The sequence below is a fragment of the Malus sylvestris genome, chromosome 16, assembly GCF_916048215.2.
Source record: "Malus sylvestris chromosome 16, drMalSylv7.2, whole genome shotgun sequence".
NCBI classification, from domain to species: Eukaryota; Viridiplantae; Streptophyta; class Magnoliopsida; order Rosales; family Rosaceae; genus Malus; species Malus sylvestris.
The window spans coordinates 6,608,075-6,628,711 of NC_062275.1; the positions used below are offsets into that span (position 1 = coordinate 6,608,075).

General features: G+C 37.9%; 4 protein-coding genes across 8 annotated transcripts; 3 read left to right on the top strand and 1 right to left on the bottom strand.

Moving 5' to 3' along the window:
• The first annotated feature begins 1,584 nt into the window (after positions 1-1,584).
• On the top strand, positions 1,585-6,453 carry LOC126607987 (uncharacterized). Of its 5 annotated transcripts, none has more exons than XM_050275719.1 (15): positions 1,585-1,941; positions 2,934-2,995; positions 3,108-3,219; positions 3,299-3,454; positions 3,698-3,802; positions 4,337-4,420; positions 4,517-4,632; positions 4,714-4,815; positions 4,907-5,020; positions 5,120-5,176; positions 5,286-5,352; positions 5,461-5,514; positions 5,633-5,707; positions 5,808-5,843; positions 5,999-6,453. In XM_050275719.1, exons 2-15 carry the CDS (start codon positions 2,949-2,951, stop codon positions 6,110-6,112), a joined length of 1,239 nt encoding a protein of 412 aa, XP_050131676.1. In that variant the 5' UTR covers positions 1,585-1,941; positions 2,934-2,948; the 3' UTR covers positions 6,113-6,453. The 5 variants fall into 5 exon arrangements, with proteins under 5 accessions (XP_050131676.1, XP_050131675.1, XP_050131674.1 ...); XM_050275718.1 differs by having other exon boundaries at positions 1,586-2,003; positions 2,909-2,995; XM_050275717.1 differs by having other exon boundaries at positions 1,586-1,941; positions 2,909-2,995.
• A 1,469-nt stretch (positions 6,454-7,922) lies between these two features.
• Positions 7,923-8,628, top strand: LOC126607995 (probable E3 ubiquitin-protein ligase XERICO). Its single transcript, XM_050275730.1, has one exon. The coding sequence runs from the start codon at positions 8,028-8,030 to the stop codon at positions 8,412-8,414; it is 387 nt and encodes a 128-aa protein (XP_050131687.1). The 5' UTR covers positions 7,923-8,027; the 3' UTR covers positions 8,415-8,628.
• A 4,040-nt stretch (positions 8,629-12,668) lies between these two features.
• On the bottom strand, positions 12,669-15,581 carry LOC126607990 (uncharacterized). Its single transcript, XM_050275727.1, has 2 exons — positions 15,066-15,581; positions 12,669-14,341 (listed from the first exon to the last, which is right to left on the bottom strand). The coding sequence occupies exons 1-2, from the start codon at positions 15,144-15,146 to the stop codon at positions 13,244-13,246; spliced, it is 1,179 nt and encodes a 392-aa protein (XP_050131684.1). The 5' UTR covers positions 15,147-15,581; the 3' UTR covers positions 12,669-13,243.
• Positions 15,582-18,114: 2,533 nt separating this feature from the next.
• On the top strand, positions 18,115-18,781 carry LOC126607857 (uncharacterized). Its single transcript, XM_050275563.1, has 2 exons — positions 18,115-18,119; positions 18,256-18,781. Exons 1-2 carry the CDS (start codon positions 18,115-18,117, stop codon positions 18,779-18,781), a joined length of 531 nt encoding a protein of 176 aa, XP_050131520.1.
• The last annotated feature ends 1,856 nt before the right edge of the window (positions 18,782-20,637 follow it).

Genomic DNA, 20,637 nt, shown 5'->3' on the forward strand with positions numbered 1-20,637 from the left:
AAGTGAATCATGAAAAAACATTTGAAGTGTTTTATGCAAGAAACATATAACTAATGCTTCCTCTAAAATGCTCTTATAGTGCTTTTAAAATCACAAAAGCACTTTAATTAAAAGTACTTTCAGTCATTTTACCACATTTTACCATATTTACCGTAGAGTTTCTTTTAAAGATGAAGTTAGCTAGATATTGTGCATAATCTACATAATCTGTTAAGTTAGATAATGTCACATCCTGTGCTCGACTCTACCGTATCACGATATTGTTCGTTTTGGGCCCCGACCATGCTCTCACAGTTTTGTTTCTGGGAACTCATACGAGAACTTCTCAGTACATATAAGGCATAGAGGATCCACTATCCTAGACGATGTGAGATGTCACAATCCACCCCCCCTTTAAGAGCCCGACGTCTTTGTCAGCACACTTGCACCACATCCCGGGTTCCATCGGAACTCCGAAATTAAGTGAGTTCGCACGAGAGCAATTCCATGATGGGTGATCAAATGAGAAGTTCTCGTGTGAGTTCCCAAAAACAAAACCGTGAGGGCGTGGTCGGGACCCAAAACGGACAATATCGTGCTACGACGGAGTTGAGCCGGAGATGTGACAGATAATGTTTTTCTTAGTTTTCCATTATTATTTTGACTTTACTATTTCACCTATATATAACAAATTATTTTTTGTACCAAAAATATTGTACTAAGTTTCACTCAAAAAAATGATACAATAATTTAAGTTTTGGTAGTAATTTATTCTACTATCTTTTAAATGATTTGTACAAACGTTTTTTTTTTCTATAAATTTGTGTAAAGAGAAAATTGTACAGAAATCAAGCCCCTATATTTTCCTATAAAATTGTAGTCATACATTTTATTTGGCCGGACTTCAATGACACGGGCAATTGGTAATTGACTTTGGCATCCTTCCCACAAATTTCTTCAAAAAAATTAAAACGAAGAACCGAAAAACCCACCATTAGGCTAAAAACAAGAAAAAAGTCGAAAAGCAAAAGCATCAAAAGCAGCAAAAGAAATTTAATATAATAAAAAAAATTAAATAAGTATAAGTTGGGCTACCCGTTAAGGCCTGAGGAGTCTGATTATGGTCAAAACTCTAATTAAAGTTTTGAAAATAAGTTGGCTGCTTATCACTTGACAGCTAAATGCTAATGAGATTTCTCGAAAAATGAGAATATTTATAAATTCTTGAGAAAAAAATTTGTAAATATTGACATGTTATTTAATATTAAATTGTAAAATGATAAAATTTTCTATAGCCTTTCTCATCATTCCAACACTTGTCCACAACTAACAATTTTGATATATATCTCCCCACTAAATTCATTTTTTTAATTTTTATTCTAGACGGTTTTAAGCGAGTTAACAAACGTCACAGTATGAAAGAGGTCATAAAAAAAACTACATAAGATTTTGAAAGTAGAAAGTTTAAACTCGACAATAGTCCATGAGAGTCCACTAGAGTCCTACACATTCCTATCATTACAAATTAATAATTTTATTTTTTAACAAACGATATAATCTACGCTAATTTATCGTTGTGATCTCTACATAATTAAAAATAGACTATAAAAGACCATCTTTCTTCTCACTTCTCCGGTTCTCCCTGTGTTTCCCTCTCGAGTCCAGCCAAAGTCCGCCTCCTCCACCACCACCTCCACCTCCGGCCGAAGTCCCCGCAGCCAACCGCCTAAAAACACGTGAACCTCGAACCCCGGAACCATCAGGAATCATAGTATTCTTGCCGTTAAACTGAAACTGCTTTTTGATTTTTAGATTTTTTTAATCTTTCCTCTCACGCTATTTGCACCCCGAGATCACACCTATAAGCACCAAAAGCTTGGATTCGCAGAAAGTGCTTTTCCGATTGATTCCCAGCTCCTGAACGGCTTTTCTCTTCAGCAGATCTTGCTCGGGCTATACGAGGTCGGTTCATTTGTCTCTCGATTCACTCGTTGCGTATTCTGTTTGGTTACCGAGAAAATTAGGTAGAATGCTGCTCAGCTAAGCTCGATTAAGTTATTATTTAGCTTCCTGAATTTCCATTTTTCTCAAATTTTTAGTTTGAATTGATTTGATTTCAAGCAGTTTAACTAAAAGCAATCCGATATATCAATTTAATTTGTTCAAATTTTTATCGATTTTGGTCGTGGAGTTTAATGTTTTGATTTTGAAGTTACTGGAGATTTTTGATCGGGAATTGTCACATGAGCCTGCTTAGTTATTGGATTTATATATATATTTTTTCTGGTCGGTTTGTTCGTTGTCTTTGAGATTAAGGAAGAACCGCTGTTATTCCGTCTTAATTTAAGGTAGTGGGATGCTTAATTCAAAGGGAGCACGTGGATGATGTCAATGAATGGGTGTTAGATTTTGTGACTTTGTGTAAGCTGCTCATTGTCAAATGGAAGCACATGGTCGCTTCGTTTCTCCGTATGTAGACGGGGATTGAGGAACGGGCATATGACTTCTTGCTTGTTGCTTCTTTATATAGTGTTTGAAGAATTCTGCTTGATAGGTTAGGGTATAAGTATGCGCTTTCCGCTGTTAAATGGTCAATGTAGTATGTGAATTCGAATTGAAATGCAGCGGAAAGCGAGATGTTATTGAGAGAGATAACGTGTTTCCATCTTACAGCAACTTTGGGCTGTGAGTTTCAAGCGCTACCCATCTATTGATACGGTTTGTGCATTGATTTACAAAAATTGTTATGGGTCATTTTTGTAGTTGTATATTCTTGTATTTCTGAGTCGTAGAATTTTGGTTGAATTCCTGAAGTAGTGTGCTCAAACTTATGTTTCTGTGTATACGATAAACCAGGTTTTTTGTTCCTTCATGAGGTTCGTCGTTTCATTTAAGGAATTTGCAACTGAAAACCTGTTAAATAATGCAGATCAGCTATTGCTTTCTACTTGCAGTTCATTTTTCCGTGAATGTATAGTCAGAAGCTTGTAAATAAAATGGGAATCCTTTCACGCAGGTTAATTTTTGTGACAGTCTATTTTCATCGAAACAAGCTAAATTTTGTTGTCTTTAAGTTTATTATGGAGATCTGATCACCGCTAATTACATTTACATGTTGTTGGCTGCAGTGCGGGTGGTAGGAAACCAAATGAGACTATGAGGCTTATTGTGACAACTTTTGTAGGAGTAGTTTTTGGGTTCTTGATAGGTGCATCCTTTCCAACATTGTCACTAACAAAGGTACTCAGTTCTTTTGGGTATCTGTTATACTCCTCTCTGTTGCTTACAAAATGTATTTAATACGTGTACACTTTGACAGCTGAATCTCTCATCCAGCCTTCGTCCAACTATTGATCTGTCATACAACGAGGACCTGAAATCAGACATCTCCAGCCAAGCACTTCTAAGTTCTTGGTCTTCTGCAAGTAGTAAAAATAGCACAAGTCAAGATCAGAGTTCAAATGGCACATTGAGGGTATACCTCGTCTCCCTGACATTAACAGTAGCGTCTGAAATGACTTGCATCAGTATTAATGTTGTATGTTATTGAGGAGTGTATTGAAGCTTGGCTATTTCGTAATACAAATGTTGAACCAGGTCTATAATTGCTAAAAATCTGAGTGTCATTTCCGTTATAGATTACAGCTTCCTGTTGTTCCATGCCTATTCTCCTTATATAGGCATTACTCATCTGGACTGAAGCTTACATTTCCTGCAGATTTGGGTGCCATCAAATCCCAGAGGTGCAGAAATGCTACCACCAGGAATTGTTGCAGCCGAGTCAGACTTCTACTTGCGCAGATTATGGGGCAATCCTAGTGAGGTGTGTATTCTATTTTTACTTATACAAGCAAAATAGTTACAGTTTGGACTTTACGCAATGCCAGGAATGGTCTATAATAGATACTGAAGAGAATGCAGCATAATTACAGATTCTCTGATGTCTTGAATTGAATTCTCTGTAATGTATATGGGATAAAAAGGAAATTATTTGACATGTCCTTTCCGACGTTACTATGAAATAATGGGATGTGTTTGTTGCAAATAAAGCTGGAACTGGAATCTTCTGTGTTACACATTTGATTTGTCTAGGAATTCATATAAAAGAGAATAGTCTTTTTAGCATACGTATTCATCGTCTTATTTGAAGTCTGTCGTCTGCTAAATTTAGGTTGAAACATAAATGGGAAACAGTTGAATAACATGACAAGAATTCTATTTTCTATTTTATTGAATCCTCTCTAGTCCCAATGACACTGCCAAGTTAAATCCTTTATTTTTGGCAGCACACGATACTTCTCATTTCAATGTGTCGTTATTCAAAGTGCAAGTCTTTTGATTAAGATGACAATTGCAGGACGTGACCATCAAACCAAGGTACCTTGTGACATTCACTGTGGGTTTGAATCAGAAAAGGAATATCGATGCAGCAGTGAAAAAGGTTTCTCTCTCTCTCTCTCTCTCTCTCTCTCTCTCTCTCTCTCTCTATCTCTCTATCTCTGGTGGATGTGTGTGAATAAATATCATTCTCTCACAGTTTTCAGAGAACTTTACGATTCTCCTTTTTCATTATGATGGCCAAACAACTGAGTGGGATGACCTGGAGTGGTCTAAGCGTGCTATACATGTTAGTGTTCGTAAGCAGACTAAATGGTATGAAAAATTGCTAACTCCTATTTGTACTTCAATAATGAATAGTTTCACTGGTTTTTTAATTTAAACTTTTTGTCAAAGGTGGTATGCCAAGCGGTTTTTGCATCCTGACATTGTGGCCCCATACGACTACATATTTATCTGGGATGAAGACCTGGGAGTAGAGCATTTTAATTCAGAAGAGTGAGTTTTCATTACAAAGTAATTCTTTTGCGTTGAGCTAGTTAGTCTACTAAATTAATCTCTTATGCCTCCCTTTTCAATCCAATTTCAGATACATTAGACTAGTGAGGAAGCATGGTTTGGAGATTTCACAGCCTGGTTTGGAACCCAACAAAGGTTTAACATGGCAGATGACAAAGAGGAGAGGCGATCGTGAAGTTCACAAGTAAAATCATGGAACCTAAACTGAAACTTATTTATTTGTTTCGGGTTTAGTTTATGAAGTATGAAGTAATCCTGTAACCCTTGTCTCGAATTAATCCAGACAAACAGAGGAGAAACCGGGCTGGTGCACTGACCCACTTCTGCCTCCATGTGCAGCGTAAGACTTTAAGAAATTATAGAGGACATTTTAGTGCTGTTGTTTGTCTTCCCCTTTATCTGACATTTGTGTTTAATAAATGTTTCTTGTTTCTGTCTTATTGGTTCAGCTTTATTGAAATCATGGCTCCAGTATTTTCTCGTAGTGCCTGGCGCTGTGTGTGGCATATGATTCAGGTGTTAAAGATCACCGATATCTTTTTCCATTATCACCACTTGTTAGCCCTTGATTAAATTAGCTGTCTTGTTACTTAATTCTGTGATTGCTATGCTTGGTGTTTGCAGAATGACTTGGTCCACGGCTGGGGTCTTGACTTTGCCCTGAGAAAATGTGTAGAGGTTGGTGACCCACTTCCTAACCTCCTTGATGTTTCTGTTTTGTTCTTTATTTCGTAATCTGCACATGGCCGGATTTGAATGGAACTCCTAATTAAATGCATTTTTTCATTGCAAACAGCCTGCGCATGATAAGATCGGCGTTGTAGATTCTCAGTGGATCGTTCATCAAACTGTTCCTTCATTGGGGAGCCAGGTAAATATCACTTTTTAGCCGCTGTCATCATCTCGTTTCCTTAATAAACATATTTTAGATATTGGTACGAAAAAGCTTAATTTATTTCGGCTTTCTGTAGGGTGAATCAGAAAATGGAAAGGCGCCATGGCAAGGGGTATGCAAGAACTCTTCTTCTAACGCCATTGTTTTGCATTTATATCTTAAAAACGTCAATTACTCACACAAAAGTTATCTTATAAACAACAAAAACGCGCAATTTTTTTACTCAAAGTTTGCTGATATCGCTGTTGTCTTTACTGCTGATTCCAGGTAAGGGAAAGGTGCAGAAAGGAATGGACGATGTTTCAGAAGCGAGTATCAAATGCAGAAAATGCCTACTTCAAGGCTATCGGGGTAGATCCCTCAACTTCAAAGGCCCATTAGGGGAAACAGCAGCGATGACAGCGGTACTCTACACAATCGATGAGTCCGGACCACCATGTCGATTAGTGTTTTACATAAATTTGTAAAATCCGTTCCGATTTGTGAAATTCATTAATTGACCAAATCACAGAATTAGGTCCTTGAGTAAAAACACAGCGTTGATTAAATCGTCCTTCAGAATTTCAGTGCTTTGGTGACAACTCCTCTGACTCGGTGTAACATATTCTTATTAGGATTCATATCATTACTACTGTATGAGATATTGTGCTTGTTAAACGTATACTAGATACCAATATATCGGAACTCGGAAGAGGCGATCGATTTTGCCATTGCCGGAAAAACATGAATCTTGTTTCACCTGGGTTTCGTGTTTCGTAAACATGTCAAAAACTTTGTTGGTATCATCAAGCTTTGCACTTATTTGGGGTTCAAATTCTGATTATTTGAACATTGCATACCTCATCGACGGAGAAGAGATTTTTTTTTTTTCTTTTTCTATTAGATATTCGTGTTTCATTTAGATTAGTCTTTTCCTTATTAATTATAACCCACATCATCATCCAAGTCATTTAATGTTTAAAACTCTTCATATCACTCTTAATATAGACCGTTGAATGTTATAAAATCTAAATGCTACAAAGCAGTGTAAAAATATTTATCCCTTGATCCTATCTAGACCTGGTATTTTGGACTCGACCCGTTCACCCGACCCATTAATATTAGTATTTGGGTGGATGTTTAACCGGTTGGGTCGCCAATTGGTGAACCCGTTAACAACCCTTTAAATAACGGGTCACTTTGGGTCAACCCGTTAGCACCCGTTAGTTGAGGATGTTTTAGTAATTTCAATAAAATCTTAACAACAAAATATAAACTCTATGCAAAAAAAAAAAAAAATTGTTAACGGGTGAAACGGGTGGCCCGTTAACTTAACGGGTTGGGTTCAGATGACCCGTTAACTTAACGGGTCGGGTTGAACCCAACCCAAATCCAATAAACCCGACCTGTTTACAGGTCTAATCCTATCCCATTTAAAAATACTGACATTTTTTCTTTCAGTATGATTGTTAAATCACCGTGTCTTGTTACACTTATAAGAGCCGTCTCTCTCGATGTAAACTAAGAATGAAAGCCATAAGTGACGAGATCTTTTTAATTTTGTATCTTTACATAATAGGTTTTTTCAATAAACTAATGAATTAGAAAACTTTTCGATCAAATCTACCAATTCTCTCTACGACACAGAAAACTAGAGGAACATCATATTAGATTTAAGAGATTTTTTTTTCGTTCATTGAGAATACTATGATCAATAAAAATTTACTAGTAAAATAAAGGTATGAAAAAACATGAAACTTGATTTAAGGTGAGACTCAATGCACATGTTTAGTTCGTATTGCTTTTGGGCCGTGGCTACGTCAAATTTAGCCTTTTTGGGCCGGTGAAAATGTCAGTTCTTTCACTATGGGACCCTCTTCGAATTCATTCCTCATAATCTATTATGTTTGGGGATTTAAGGTATTAAAATTTGATCAAATAGTTAAAGTTATTATAACTTTTAAAATGAAATTCTATTTATAATCGTTATATCAAATTTCAATAATTTAGATCGCCGAAATTGTTTGATTAGGAGGAATGGATCCGAGAAAATCCCTTTCCCTCACTCTATTATATCAATCAATCACGTCTCACACAAACCCCATGTGTTGCATCCGGGCCCATCCAACCGTGGGTAAAACTTAACCCACCCCCATCTAACCACGGTTAACAGTGTTGAGTGGCCGTGTATATTTATAAGCAACAAGCCCAACTAAAAATTTAAGCCCATGGTTAAAACTCTTCTCTGCTTTTAGCTTTTGGCTTCTGTGTTCTCTCTCTTCCGCTCTCTAACAAAAAAGCAGAAGCACTTTCTCAAATGGGGATTTCGAACTTCCCGCCTGCAGTAGGGGGCGTGCTGCCATTGCTAGTAATGAACACAGTTTTTTCGGTGGCTCTGCTAAAGAACATGGCGAGATCTGTGCTCCAAGTGATGGGTGCCAATATCAATTCCCACACTTTCGACGAGAACCCTGATGGGTGTCCTGAGGAAATGTCTAGAGGGAGAAGAATCTCAATGACCCAGTTCAAATCGTTCTGCAGAAACAGGGGACAAACAGAGTGCTGCGTCTGTCTCTGCGGGTTCGAAGCAGAGGAAGAAGTGAGCGAGTTGTCCTGCAAGCACTTCTTCCACGAAAGTTGTCTGGAAAAGTGGTTCGAGCACAACAACAGTACGACTTGCCCTCTCTGCCGCTCTGTTGACTAAAAAGATAAGTTCTTTGTGCTATGGAGTTTTGGGTTCATCAGCTCTACTTTTTCTTGTTCTTGCTTATAGTATCCTGTTATTTTTTTCGCACAAATTAGAGAAAGTTAATTAAAAATGTTTGCTTTCTGGTTTAATTTATGTTTGTACTTGTACCAAGAGGATTAAAAATAAAAAATAAGGGAAGGGAGGCATTGGAGCATTGGAGAATTGAAAATTTTGAAGGTTTGGTAATTTCTATTGGCTCGTGTTTTCTGCCACCAAATCTTCAATCTGGAGCAGAAGAAAGTATGGGACTCGGGATTGGGAATTGGACACGGATAAAATCAGTGTCAGATAATTTATTAAAAAAAAATAAGTGGGTGGAACACACGTCTTCAAAAATTTCAGCATGTTTAATTTATGCCATTTGAGAAAGAGACACCATTTATTGGTTAGTGAATATTTTTATAAAAAAAAGTAAAATTTGATGCCTTTCCTCTTTTGCTTTTTTTGGTTCGCAATAGCTCTTTTTGGTTCAAACTAATTATCTTCAAAACTTCATTTGGATTTCTTCTACTATAAAATCCCAAAAGTGCTATATATAAAGACATGCTTACTTACTTACGAGAATAGAAATCGAAACTATATTGAATTTAAAGCGTCCTTTTGATATCTTATTTGAAATTAAATTCAAAAGTTAGATTTTTCTCAAAAACTCAATTTTTTTTAAATTAAAAAACTTATTTAGTATGCAATTTCAAAAAAATTTGATTTCCTTTCCTTTTAGCTTTTTGGGGTTTGCAAATGGCGATTTTTAGTCCAAACTAATTATCTTCAAAACTTCATTTGGGTTTCTTCTATTATAAAATCCCATAAGTGCCATCATGGAGACATGTTTGCTTACCGAGAACAGAAATCGAAATTTTAATGAATTTTGAAAAAAATTGTATCCAACAAGAAATAAAATATAAAATTCCAAAAAAAAAAAAAAAAAAAAAATCAAACTCCAAAATCATCCTTGAATCCCCGATAACCCCAACTTCCCCTCCCTCGCCGCCCACTTCGCTGGCCTATCCCGACCCCGTAAACCCCCGGCCAGTCATCTCTCGCCTTACTCCCTCTTTATTTCTCTTACTCCAAACTCGCGTCGACAGGAAGAGATGCCCGTCGGGTCGCCGGTTTCGGATTCAAAGTCCAGCGATCTATAGTACCAAGGAGACGATAAACTAAATCGCACCTTCGATTCTAATCCGGTGCGGAACCATCGACAGTGGCCGTTCGCCGTCGATTTATCTCAGCCCACAGGGAGAAGGGTGGAGTTGGTGGTGGCTCTGAAAAGACAAGCGGATGGATCTAAAAAATTCAAATACTTTAAAAACAAAATTTGTGTGTTTTCAACAGCAAGGCTTTGTGTATGAGTTGTTTGTGTTTTCAAATACATATGTAACCCAAAAAATGTGAATTTCTCGCATAAACTTGAAACTTGCACCAGAAAAAAAAAAAGAAACTTTCACGAATCTAAAAACCTCACAAAAAGGCCAGGGTTCGAACTTGCAATGGATCGGAAAGTTAGTTCTACGCTATGATAATTCGCTACAAATTATTTTTTAGATTCGCAACCTGACAACATAAAATAAATTTAATTCCATTTAATTTATTCTCGGAGTTTGATTTAATATAACCATTACACAAAGTTTAAAAGCGGCAAACATCCACTCAAAGGGATGGAAAGAGAGAGGAAGAAGATTATAACACAGATCAGTACAAACATAAACTGTGGTTTCATCTATAAGAAATCATCAGCAGTACAAACCAAATATGAGGTACAAATTTCAAAGCAATTTGTTAGCTTCTTCATTATTTAGTTGGTAACTTATGCTATTAAGGATTATATATAATAATTAACCTTGGGTATAAATAGGGGGGGTTTTGTGCTTAATCATTTCGCATGCTTTGCTGGTTCATGAGGAATTTATTGTGCTCAAACTTAATGAACTCCGCAGCTTCTTCATCGACATCCTCCGCCTGATCACGAGCCACATAATGCGTCACGTGCGTCTTCCTCGTTGTCCTCGGGGGTTCTATCACTGGTGCCCTCCTTGTTGGGGGTTCTATCACTGGTGCCCTCCTTGTTGGGGGTTCTATCACTGGTGCCCTCCTTGTTGTCCTCGGGGATTCTACAACACGTTCCTCGTACTCATCGCTGAACGTCACATGGTGTTTTGGTCGATGTTGGGCATGAGAATTGAACCTATCAGGCATAGGATCCACGGTGGATGCGAAGAACTGGAAGTCGTTTGAGTTACTGCTCCAATACGACATTTTCTTGTATGTTAGTTTTGGGTTGCTTTGTTTACGTTGTAGGATGGGGAAGAAGCTGTATTTATATATGGTAATGGCAGAGGAACGCGTAGGGTTTGAATTTTTGAGCTGCATTGCGGCTGGATAAGAAAGGTAGGGTTTCCATTATTCTTGAAGGATAAGTTTGAATCGAATGCCCTTCTTTCTGGCCAAACTTGGTGGTATATAGAATCCCACAAAGCAACAGCACCGAAGGGTTCTCTTTGGATAAAAAAGTTGGGCAGGCAGGAATTTGAGCGTTCAAAATTCATTAGGTCTCGTGCATCTACTTTGTTAATAGAATATTAATACTGTTTGAAGCCGTCGTCCATTCAAACTAAAGACGTATGTTGATTACAGTACGTAGCGTGTTCCAGATATCGTCCACAAGTTTTTCCGGGTAGTGATATATATGCTTCTCTGAAAGCTAAGCCCCTGATTGGTTCTGGAGTTTAGAATCTCTGGACACAGTAACTGGCATAACATAAAAGGAAGGGCGATCATATTATCACACGTTTTAGCAAAAGAGCTGTTCGGAAAGTATTTGGAATATTGTAGATATTTTAAGAGATATTTTTCAAGCGTGCCAGAATATGGAGAGGAACAACACATGTTATTATACAATTGAAGCAATTTTTTTTAAATCTCTCTAATTGTACAATGACATGTGGTATTCCTTTTTGTATTCCAAACACACTAAAAAACTTGATAATTACCTTTTTTTTACAAAAACTGTTATTCATGATATCTTATCGTTTTTGCGATGTTCGCCAAAATCATGATAAAACTTACTTTGTGAAATTTTAACCGTACTATAAGCTTCTTAAATATCATGGAGGATATTTCGGATATGTTGGGACTCAAAAGGAAGATCGTTTGGATTTTGTTGCTTTTGTGATGTTCTACAAAAACCATCATAAATCTTTTTTCATATAATTTTCGTCAAACCGTAAGCTTCTTAAAGTTCACGAAACACATGTCGGAGATGTCTTTTATCTCAAGTTTAGCTTGTTCTCCCATTTTTCTAGTTTTGGACCTTTCGATTGAGTAACTGAGTACATAATTAGCATCACATTGTCATAAAATTATGGCAGTACTGAAGGCCATGATACTCATCACAATAACCCCAAATCCTGCGCTCGTATCTGGTTTCCTGCACTCTCATCGTTGCCGGAAGACGATGCACCTCCTGGAAACTAGCTTCATATTCAGCATTCTCCAATGTCATCAATGCATTGTTCAAGTTCATAGGGCCACCAAATGAAAACTGCGAGGCATTGTTGGCACCGAAGCCATACCATCCGTTTTGGTTCGTGCTTTCGGCATACCAGCTGCCGCCATGCAACGGCAGAGCCTGCTTCCCGTCAAACATGGAGTTTCGCTTCATGAACCAGTCGAGGCGTAAGGTAGGCATAATTGGCACACCTGAAACATGGTTGTTGTGATATAGATAATCATACTATGAGTTCCAAGCTGCCTCCTTAAGGCATGGAGTAGCTCTGCTGCTGCTGCCACCCGAAAAAGCACGGCGCATTTTTTCTTCTTTTCCGGTTGCTGCTTGTATCTGTACGATTTCGATCTGTTTCTCACACCTCTTGTTTGTTTGGGGATATTTATAGGCTTGGTTTGGAAGTATATGTAAGTTGTCACTTGATAAGAAGAAAATTACACCAGAAAAGGGATATGATTCCCATTGTGGCTAAGGATCTTATTATTCTTCAATTTCAAGCAAAGAACGGAACAGGGTAAATATATCGATGATGTTTCCAACATTTGATTAACTACATATCCACCTGACTCAAGCGAGACTTGCGTACGGTGGCGCCCAGGTAAGCCGTTCCCGACTAGAGCACAACCCATAAAAAGCGAAACTTGACAAAGAAAACGAAAAACTTGCAGGGGCAGTGCAGATCATTGACATAATTGACAGACTAATGGAGAAACAAAAATATTTCCAATGAATATCTTGAACCAAAAGGAACACGACAGGAAAACTGAACATCCTAAATTGCACATAGTCACTATCTAGTGATGCATTTTGATCAATAAAACGATCTAAAAGCAATTCAGATGTCACATACAAAGTCAGTGTTCATCGCATAAACGAATAATTTGTCTCATAAACAAAACTTCCCGGCAAGGGGAATGCAGGACTGTTGTACTATCTTTTCAGGGTATCCAGGGAATCACGCGATACGCCAGTACGTTGTGACACTGTTCCCAGCACAGGTAGGCCCCCTCTAAGTAGATACTAGATAGACATGCTCCGCTTATACTAAACCCCACTCCAGTAAAAGTTATGTACAAAAACATTACCCTAAGAACTCATAAGTCTGTCCAGCCCCCAAACATTTCCAAAGAATAATGTAAATTTAACCGAGCATGAGGCACAGCTATGTCAGCGACACACCAGTCATCGTTGTTCAGTCGAACCCTTCTTGAGTAGTCACAGAAGCTGCATGGTCAACTATCTTTACAGAAACAGACATCAAACCTTGCTGAAATAAAGGTCAGCCACTCTCTCTTCTGCAATTCCCAGGCAAAAGAAATTTGTACTTCTCTGCATTCTCCAACAGAAAGGATGGAAGATGGACACCAGAGAAGGAATGAGGAATAGGTCCCATTTTCCCAATGATTTCCTTGAAGGTGTACTCTTCGGGAAGCATATCAAATAAATCAGACCCCTTGCAGATCACTTTCTGAACTCTTTCTGGGTTTAGATACTTTGAAAACCTGACTCTATCGTAATGGCTGTATGCTTTCATCTTAAAGATGAACTCACTGATATAGCGGAAACAAAAGCTACAATGCCACCCTGCATCTGCTAAGATGTCATCTGTCTGGCGATAGTGTGCATATCTCGTCTCCCCTTCCCGGTACCTGTGTACTGAAGCTCTCCAACTGTTATTGTCCACCAGAAACTCAAAGGAATAGAGATAGTTCTTCAACTGAAGATGCAAGATCTGAGGAACTTCGTCACACCACCTCAGAAGATTGATGGTGTGTCTGCTTGGGATCTCATCAACGTCAGACATTATCAACAAGTCGTCCTCAGTAATACCAGCTATTTTGAGAAGCTGGTCCAGTGCTACTCGTTGATATGCCTCCTCAACAAATGGATTTTCCCCTCTCTTGAATCTTCCTCCAACAGTCCCATAAGTTAATCGGGGCTCCACAAACTTGAACTGCTCGCGATAACGGGAGAAGAACAGAGGCTTTGGAAATCCAGTAAATGTTGAATTTGATTCAAGGAGAACAAACTGCGTTATGTAGGGATACAACTCTTTCCATCTTATGGTAAGGATGTCCATCTCATTACTGAACAACACAGCATCAAAAACACGCCTAGGGTACTCACGGATCCCCCAACCATGAAGTTTGCAGAGGTTCTCCATGGACACATTCTCGTGATAATAGTGTGGAATATCATGGAAAGGTTTAGGTGGCGATTCCCATAGCGGCCGCAAGAAGTATGAGATCTTCTGTCCATGCACGTAAATGCCAAAGACACACATCGGAACAAGTGTAAACAGAATGAGGAGAACTTTGAAGTCAAATCCACGTAGAATGCAGCGAACTCTTGACATGCTCAACATTCTGCCTGATTCCTGCACAATCATAAAGACAATATTTGTCAGACGCAAGACAACATGAAATCCACCAGTCAAGGAATTCCAACAACTTGCAGTAATTCAGGCATAGATTCAATGCACAACACAAACACAACGGCAGATGATAATACTCCAAATAATTCATAGGCTTAGTAGTTCACAAGCCACTTTCTTTTCGATACCAACATGAACGCTATAATATCCGTTTAATTAGCAAAAACATTTGTCAATTCCAAACCAGAGGCTGAAAGTAATCCGATTCAAGAAAATTCCAGTACAAACGTGTTACGGATCGAAAAACCAAGACTCTTGTTACGCAAAATTTCATATCAACAAGACATGGATTAGGAAAATCCATCTGATCTGACTGGCCACACTTGATGAAAAAATACACAGATTACCTTTGGTTGCTAAGAAAACTCAGGTCAATAAATCGAAAACTTTATTCATAAAAAAGGGTTGAACTCTAAAATTCCCCTAAAAACAAAAAATTGCATAGGAAATATCGTACAAAAAGTTCATAGCTTTTAACTCAAATTTCCGGTAAACCATATTTTCACAATTTCCCAATAATCCCATTGCTGCTACATTACCGGAGCAACCAAATATGCAAACCCAGAAAACAAAAACCATCAAACCACCAAACCATACACAAAGAATAACAAAAATCACCAAACTTTAATTCGAAAAAATAAAAACAATGAAAAGAAAATTCAACTACCTGGCCGCAAACATTGCCGCAGATATCATCAGTCTTCTTAGAGCAGTAATGGCCCCCTCCCTCAGCCATCATCCACCACATTCTGTATCCTCTCCCTTTCAATGCCTCCACGACCCACGGGAGTTCCGAACGCGGCAGATCGATCGGGCTTCCAGAAACCCGATGTCAAAATCGAAACTTTACCCAGATTTGTTTGGTTCCCCCGATCCCCTTCTGGTTAATCACTAATCAGGCAACCTGAAGCTTCCGTGTCACTCGGGGAGAAGTGAATCAACAGATCAAAGACGCCTAAGAATTTCCAAAAATATGAGCTTTTTGTTGGGTATTGGAGGAAAAAATAAATAAATAGAGAGAAAAAAGAAAGAAGGAAAGGGACGGTTGGGAAAGGAAGGCCAAAAGAATAAGAAGAAGGAAAAGGAGGGTGCTGCCTCTCTGGTATTGGGTGGCAGTTGTCCTCACAAAGCAACTCTCTCCACCTGCACAAATCGAGCCGTTTCACTTGTCGTCTACACCACGCCCCCTCCTCCCCCCCCCTCTTTATATTTTCTTTCAAATTCCCATTTAAATTTATTTCCTAATTACCTTTAATTTTACGCGCATGCCCATGTGCTCGCTTCCTTAACGAGGGAGGGGAGGGGTGTTTATGTCATTGTGTGGAGGAGGCGTGGGAGAACACGGGGAAGGATACGGCATTGGCCGGGTCTGGGTGGGGAAGGTCGGTAAATGGGGGGGGGGCCCACGCGGTGCTGTGACAGCCTCTCCTCTAAGACAATTACACCATGACGATGTGTCGTCTCCTGCTTTATTTTGCTGACAGTTGGCGCGTTGCTACTTCCACCCGGCTCTCTCTTCCGACACGTGGCCTTCTGTCCCTGAGGTTGACATATGTTGTTTGCTGCAGTATATTTCTAGGTCCTGAACGTTTTTGGGCCCTTTTGGGCTTTGGATCTCCTCCTTTATCTATTTTTCTTCGAAACCAGATCTCATCTGGACTATTAATATTTGATCCAACAGCTACAATTATTATAATTTTAAAGGATCTTCTGTTTGTAGATGTTTGATCAAATTTCAATGGTCCGGATCATTTGATGAGTGGGCTCAGTTCCTTTGGGTCCGGAGAGAATCCAGTTCCTCTTTCTTGTTCGCTCAAGTGATTATTTATTTTTTCTAAATTTTTGTTTCTCTTTACGAAACAAAATTTGAGTTAGGTCACATAATAAGTCAATTGCTAATCAGAATTAAACTATACATAAATTTAATACATCATTTTTATTTATGTGAGTCGAACTTGAAACTTATAATTTACAAGTGAAGAGAAAATTATTAAACAGTAATACTTGTGGGTCAAGGGTGAGCCTTGGTGCAGCAGAAAAGTTTACTCTTTGTGATTGAAATGTCGTGGATTCGAGTCATGGAAACAGTCTCTTTGCAAAGTAAAAATAAGATTGCATACAATATACGTTCCCTTCTCGACCCTCGCGTAACAGAGACAAGGGCGGAGCTACCATGGGCCTAGGGGCAGATGCCCCCACTAAGATTTTTCTGATGTTGGTATGCTGCTCAAATTGACCTAGTTCTGCAGCAGCAAAGCCCCCATTGAGATTTTTCAGGTTCCTCCAACTTGGTTTTGCATAAGCAGAGCTGGGTCTTTGTTTTGTTTTTTTTTCAAAACCAAGCCAAAACGACGTCGTTTTGGTCCTGGTAACAAAAAATTAAAAAAATGTAAACAAAACGGTATTGTTTCGTATATGTTTGAAAGAAAAAAGTATGTTATAGTGGGGGACCGCTTGTCCCCACGGTCCTAGACTCCCATTCCATCTCTCTATTTTGTTTTCATTATTGCAGCTTGCCAATCAGAGAGCAGCGTGGAGCTGCTCTTCCCCCAACGGCTTGAAACGGAACGGAACATGAGCAAAGTTGCTCTTCCCGTAGCCACGCCAGTATGCAGCAGCCAGCCACTCCACTTCAGCCAGCCACTCTCTAGCCGACATATATATATTTAGGTAAATTTTTTAATTCCTAAATCTATAAGCCCTAACCCTAATTAATTATTTAAGACGAATTTTTGTTTAATTGGTATAGAAATATAGAATCATATGGATATGGTCATGCACTAATATGGTTATTGACTTATTGATTATTGATATGAATTCTATGATTATTGATGAATGAAATTACGAATTCTATGAATATGGGTATACATTTATTCATATGATTAGTTGAATTAAATGTTTATTTGTTGAATAATTTGTATACTTATTGGTATTGGTTAATTGAATTGTTGCCTTGGTTGGATCTTGGTTTGATTAGATTGCTATGTTAATCAAAATGTCCCATGTAGTATGTTATAGGGTTAAAGTTTTACATAAGTGTTCTTTAGCGACTTGGTTTCAAAAGGTCTCAATTGCATATCTAACTTGTTTCTCATGTGTTTTCATCCTGAATGTTAGAAAAGATGGGATTTTTATTGAGATTTTTATTCTAAGAATTTTATTGAGATTTTTATTCTATAAATTCTACAAATTACGTATGAACCTTATATGTTATTGGTATCAATGTGAATGATTTTGCAGACTAAAACATCATGGAGAGGTTTTTCAAAAAAACATATCAGTGCCGCCATCCCCAGTTATTGAGAAAAATAATGATACTCGTGGACAAGATAGTACATAATTTATTTTATCAAATCTTCCATCAGATCCTGGTAAGCGAATTTGAATTTTGGATTACAATCCTAATATTCGAGATCAAGTACGAAGAACGTATGTGCTAGTTGGTCCTCAACAACCTAAAACCCATAATTTTCCTTACAAGAAATATGGAGACACGCAAAGACAATTCAACCCTACTTGGTTTGATGATTTTCCTACTTGGTTGGAATATATTGTAGAAAAAGATGCTGCCTTTTGTTTGTGTTGTTGCCTTTTAAACCAAACATTAGAGAACAAGTAGGTGGTGATTTCTTTGTTGGCGAAGGATTTTCTAACTGGAAGAAGAAAGAAAGACTTCTAACTCATATTGGAGGCGTCAATAGTGCACACAATCAAGCATGGAGTAATTTTGAAGCTTTAAGGAGTCAAAAGCAACATATCCAGTCTTTTTTCTCTAAAACTCATGATGAAGCTCGAATTCAATATAGAGCTCGGTTGAATGTATCAATCGATTGTTGTCGATTTCTTTTGAGACAAAGGCTTGCATTTCGTGGTAATGATGAATCTGAACATTCAAGCAACCATGGAAACTTTCTTGAGCTTCTACAGTTTCTTGCCGACCATAATGAGGATGTGAAAGCCGTTACTTTGAAAAATGCTCCGGAGAATCACAAATTGACATCACCAGATATTCAAAAAGACATTGTAAGTGCTTGTGCAACTGAGAGGATCAAGGCTATTATTGAAGACGTTGGCACTTCGTTGTTCTCTATTTTGATTGTAGAATCTCGCGACGTATCAACGAAGGAACAAATGGCTATTGTATTGCATTATGTGGACAAGAATGGGCATGTCGTTGAGCGTTTTATTGGCATTGAAAATGTTACTAGTACTGTTGCTCTCTCACTCAAGGAAACCATTGATGAGGTATTTTCTAGGCATAAATTGAGCATGTCTAGGTTGAGAGGGCAAGTTTACAATGGGGCCAACAATATGCAAAGTGAGTTCAATGGTCTTAAAGCTCTTATTATGAAAGAAAGTGGTTGTGCCTATTATATTTATTGATTTGCACATCAACTTCAATTAGCTCTTGTAGCTGTGGCAAAGAAAAACATCCAAATTTAGTCTCTTTTTAGTATAGTTACTATTTTGGTAAATGTTGTTGGAGCTTCATCGAAGTGTTATGATCTTTTTCGAGAAAAGCAATCTATTGCAGTTATTGAAGCACTAAACAGTGGTGAGTTTACAATTGGGAAAGACAAAAATCAAGAAACTACTTTGAAACATGCTGGAGAAACACGTTGGGGTTCACACTTTGGTACTTTAGTAAGTATAACGACTATGTTTTCATCCATACTTGATGTACTTGAAGTAATAGCAGATGATGGAGTAAGCTTTCAACAAAGATGTGAAGCGAATAATTTATTGGATTCCATGCAATCATTTGATTTTGTGTTTAATCTACACTTGATGAAAGATATACTAGGAATAACTAATGAATTGTCATAAGCATTGCAAATGAAGGATCATGATATTGTAAATGCCATGAAGTTGGTTGGAGTTTGTAAGCAAAGGTTGGAGACAATGAGGAAAAGTGGTTGGGATTCTTTACTTAGTGAAATCTCAGAATTTTGTCTTAAACATGATATTGATGTGCCCAATATGGATGATATGTTTCTTTCTTGAAGGCGAGGGCAACGAAAAGCACAAGCAGTCACAAATATGCATCATTATTGTGTTGGGATATTTTATGTGGTTTTGGATTGGCAGCTTCAAGAACGAAATAATCGTTTCAATGAGACCAATACTGAGTTACTCCAGCCGACTCCTTCTCTGCTTTTGATAGCCAAAAGCTATTGCGTCTTGCCCAGTTTTATCCTAAAGACTTCTCTATGAATGAGCTGGTGATACTTAAGATTCAACTTGAGATTTACATTTTGGATATGCGGTCTAGCATTGAGTTTTCAGGTTTAAAAGAGATTGGAGATCTTGCAAAAAAAAAAAAAATGGTTCAATGCAAGAAACACAAGGTGTATTCGCTGGTTTACTTGCTTGTGACATTAGCACTAACTTTTCCAGTTGATACTGCAACCATTGAAAGACCATTTTCGGCCATGAAAATTCTGAAGAATCGATTGAGAAATCGGATGGGAGATCAATGGATGAATGATAACATGATTATTTTTATAGAGAGAGACATATTTGATGGTATTGGTAATGATGTTGTCATGCAATGCTTTCAGAACATGAAAACGTGTCGATGGATATTGTAAGGGACAATTGTATGAAAAACTTTATGGATTAATATATAAGTATTGTGTTTAGTAAATTCTTGAGCTTTTTAATTATGACTTTGTTGTTTGAGGATGCTCTCATTCACACAAATCTCTGGCTTCGTCCCTGTACAGAGAGCCTTGTTGTCTGGGGATTGTCATTTTTTTTGCAATACTGGTGGGTCCTACCATGAGGGTTTGGTTTCATTTGATTGATTAGGTCTCAAAATTCCAATGGAAGGAGGGGCTGCGAGGGTGGGTGGTGCAAATGTTGTTGATATTATTGAGGGGCAGAGAGAGAATAACACCCCATTTGATGGCAGATAAGCACATGGGTTATAATTACAATAACATACCTTCATCAACTATGCATTATTTACCAATAATTTAATTACTCTAACTAATTAAATCATCTTCATTATTATATTGCCCAATCATCCTTAACTGTTCTTTAGGGTTTATGGTTTGGAATACGCATGAAGGGTGGTGATTCTGGTGAAGTGGTTACCTAATGAATTTGGGATTTGAGTATTCCTTCCCTTTTCTGACTAATTGAATCAATGACTAGTTTACTAAATCGTAAACAGAATGAGAGAAATTGAATTTAGTTATGTCCATATATTTTACAAATTACTTTGATATTACTTT

Excerpts from the sequence above, each read along its gene's own strand:
- LOC126607987 (XM_050275719.1), top strand. The coding sequence starts at position 2,949 with ATGTATAGTCAGAAGCTTGTAAATAAAATGGGAATCCTTTCACGCAG. Across the intron at positions 3,803-4,336 it reads TATGGGGCAATCCTAGTGAG|GACGTGACCATCAAACCAAG; the intron begins GTGTGTATTCTA and ends TGACAATTGCAG. Across the intron at positions 5,515-5,632 it reads CCCTGAGAAAATGTGTAGAG|CCTGCGCATGATAAGATCGG; the intron begins GTTGGTGACCCA and ends CATTGCAAACAG.
- LOC126607995 (XM_050275730.1), top strand. The coding sequence starts at position 8,028 with ATGGGGATTTCGAACTTCCCGCCTGCAGTAGGGGGCGTGCTGCCATTG.
- LOC126607990 (XM_050275727.1), bottom strand. The coding sequence starts at position 15,146 with ATGTGGTGGATGATGGCTGAGGGAGGGGGCCATTACTGCTCTAAGAAG. Across the intron at positions 14,342-15,065 it reads GCGGCAATGTTTGCGGCCAG|GAATCAGGCAGAATGTTGAG; the intron begins GTAGTTGAATTT and ends ATGATTGTGCAG.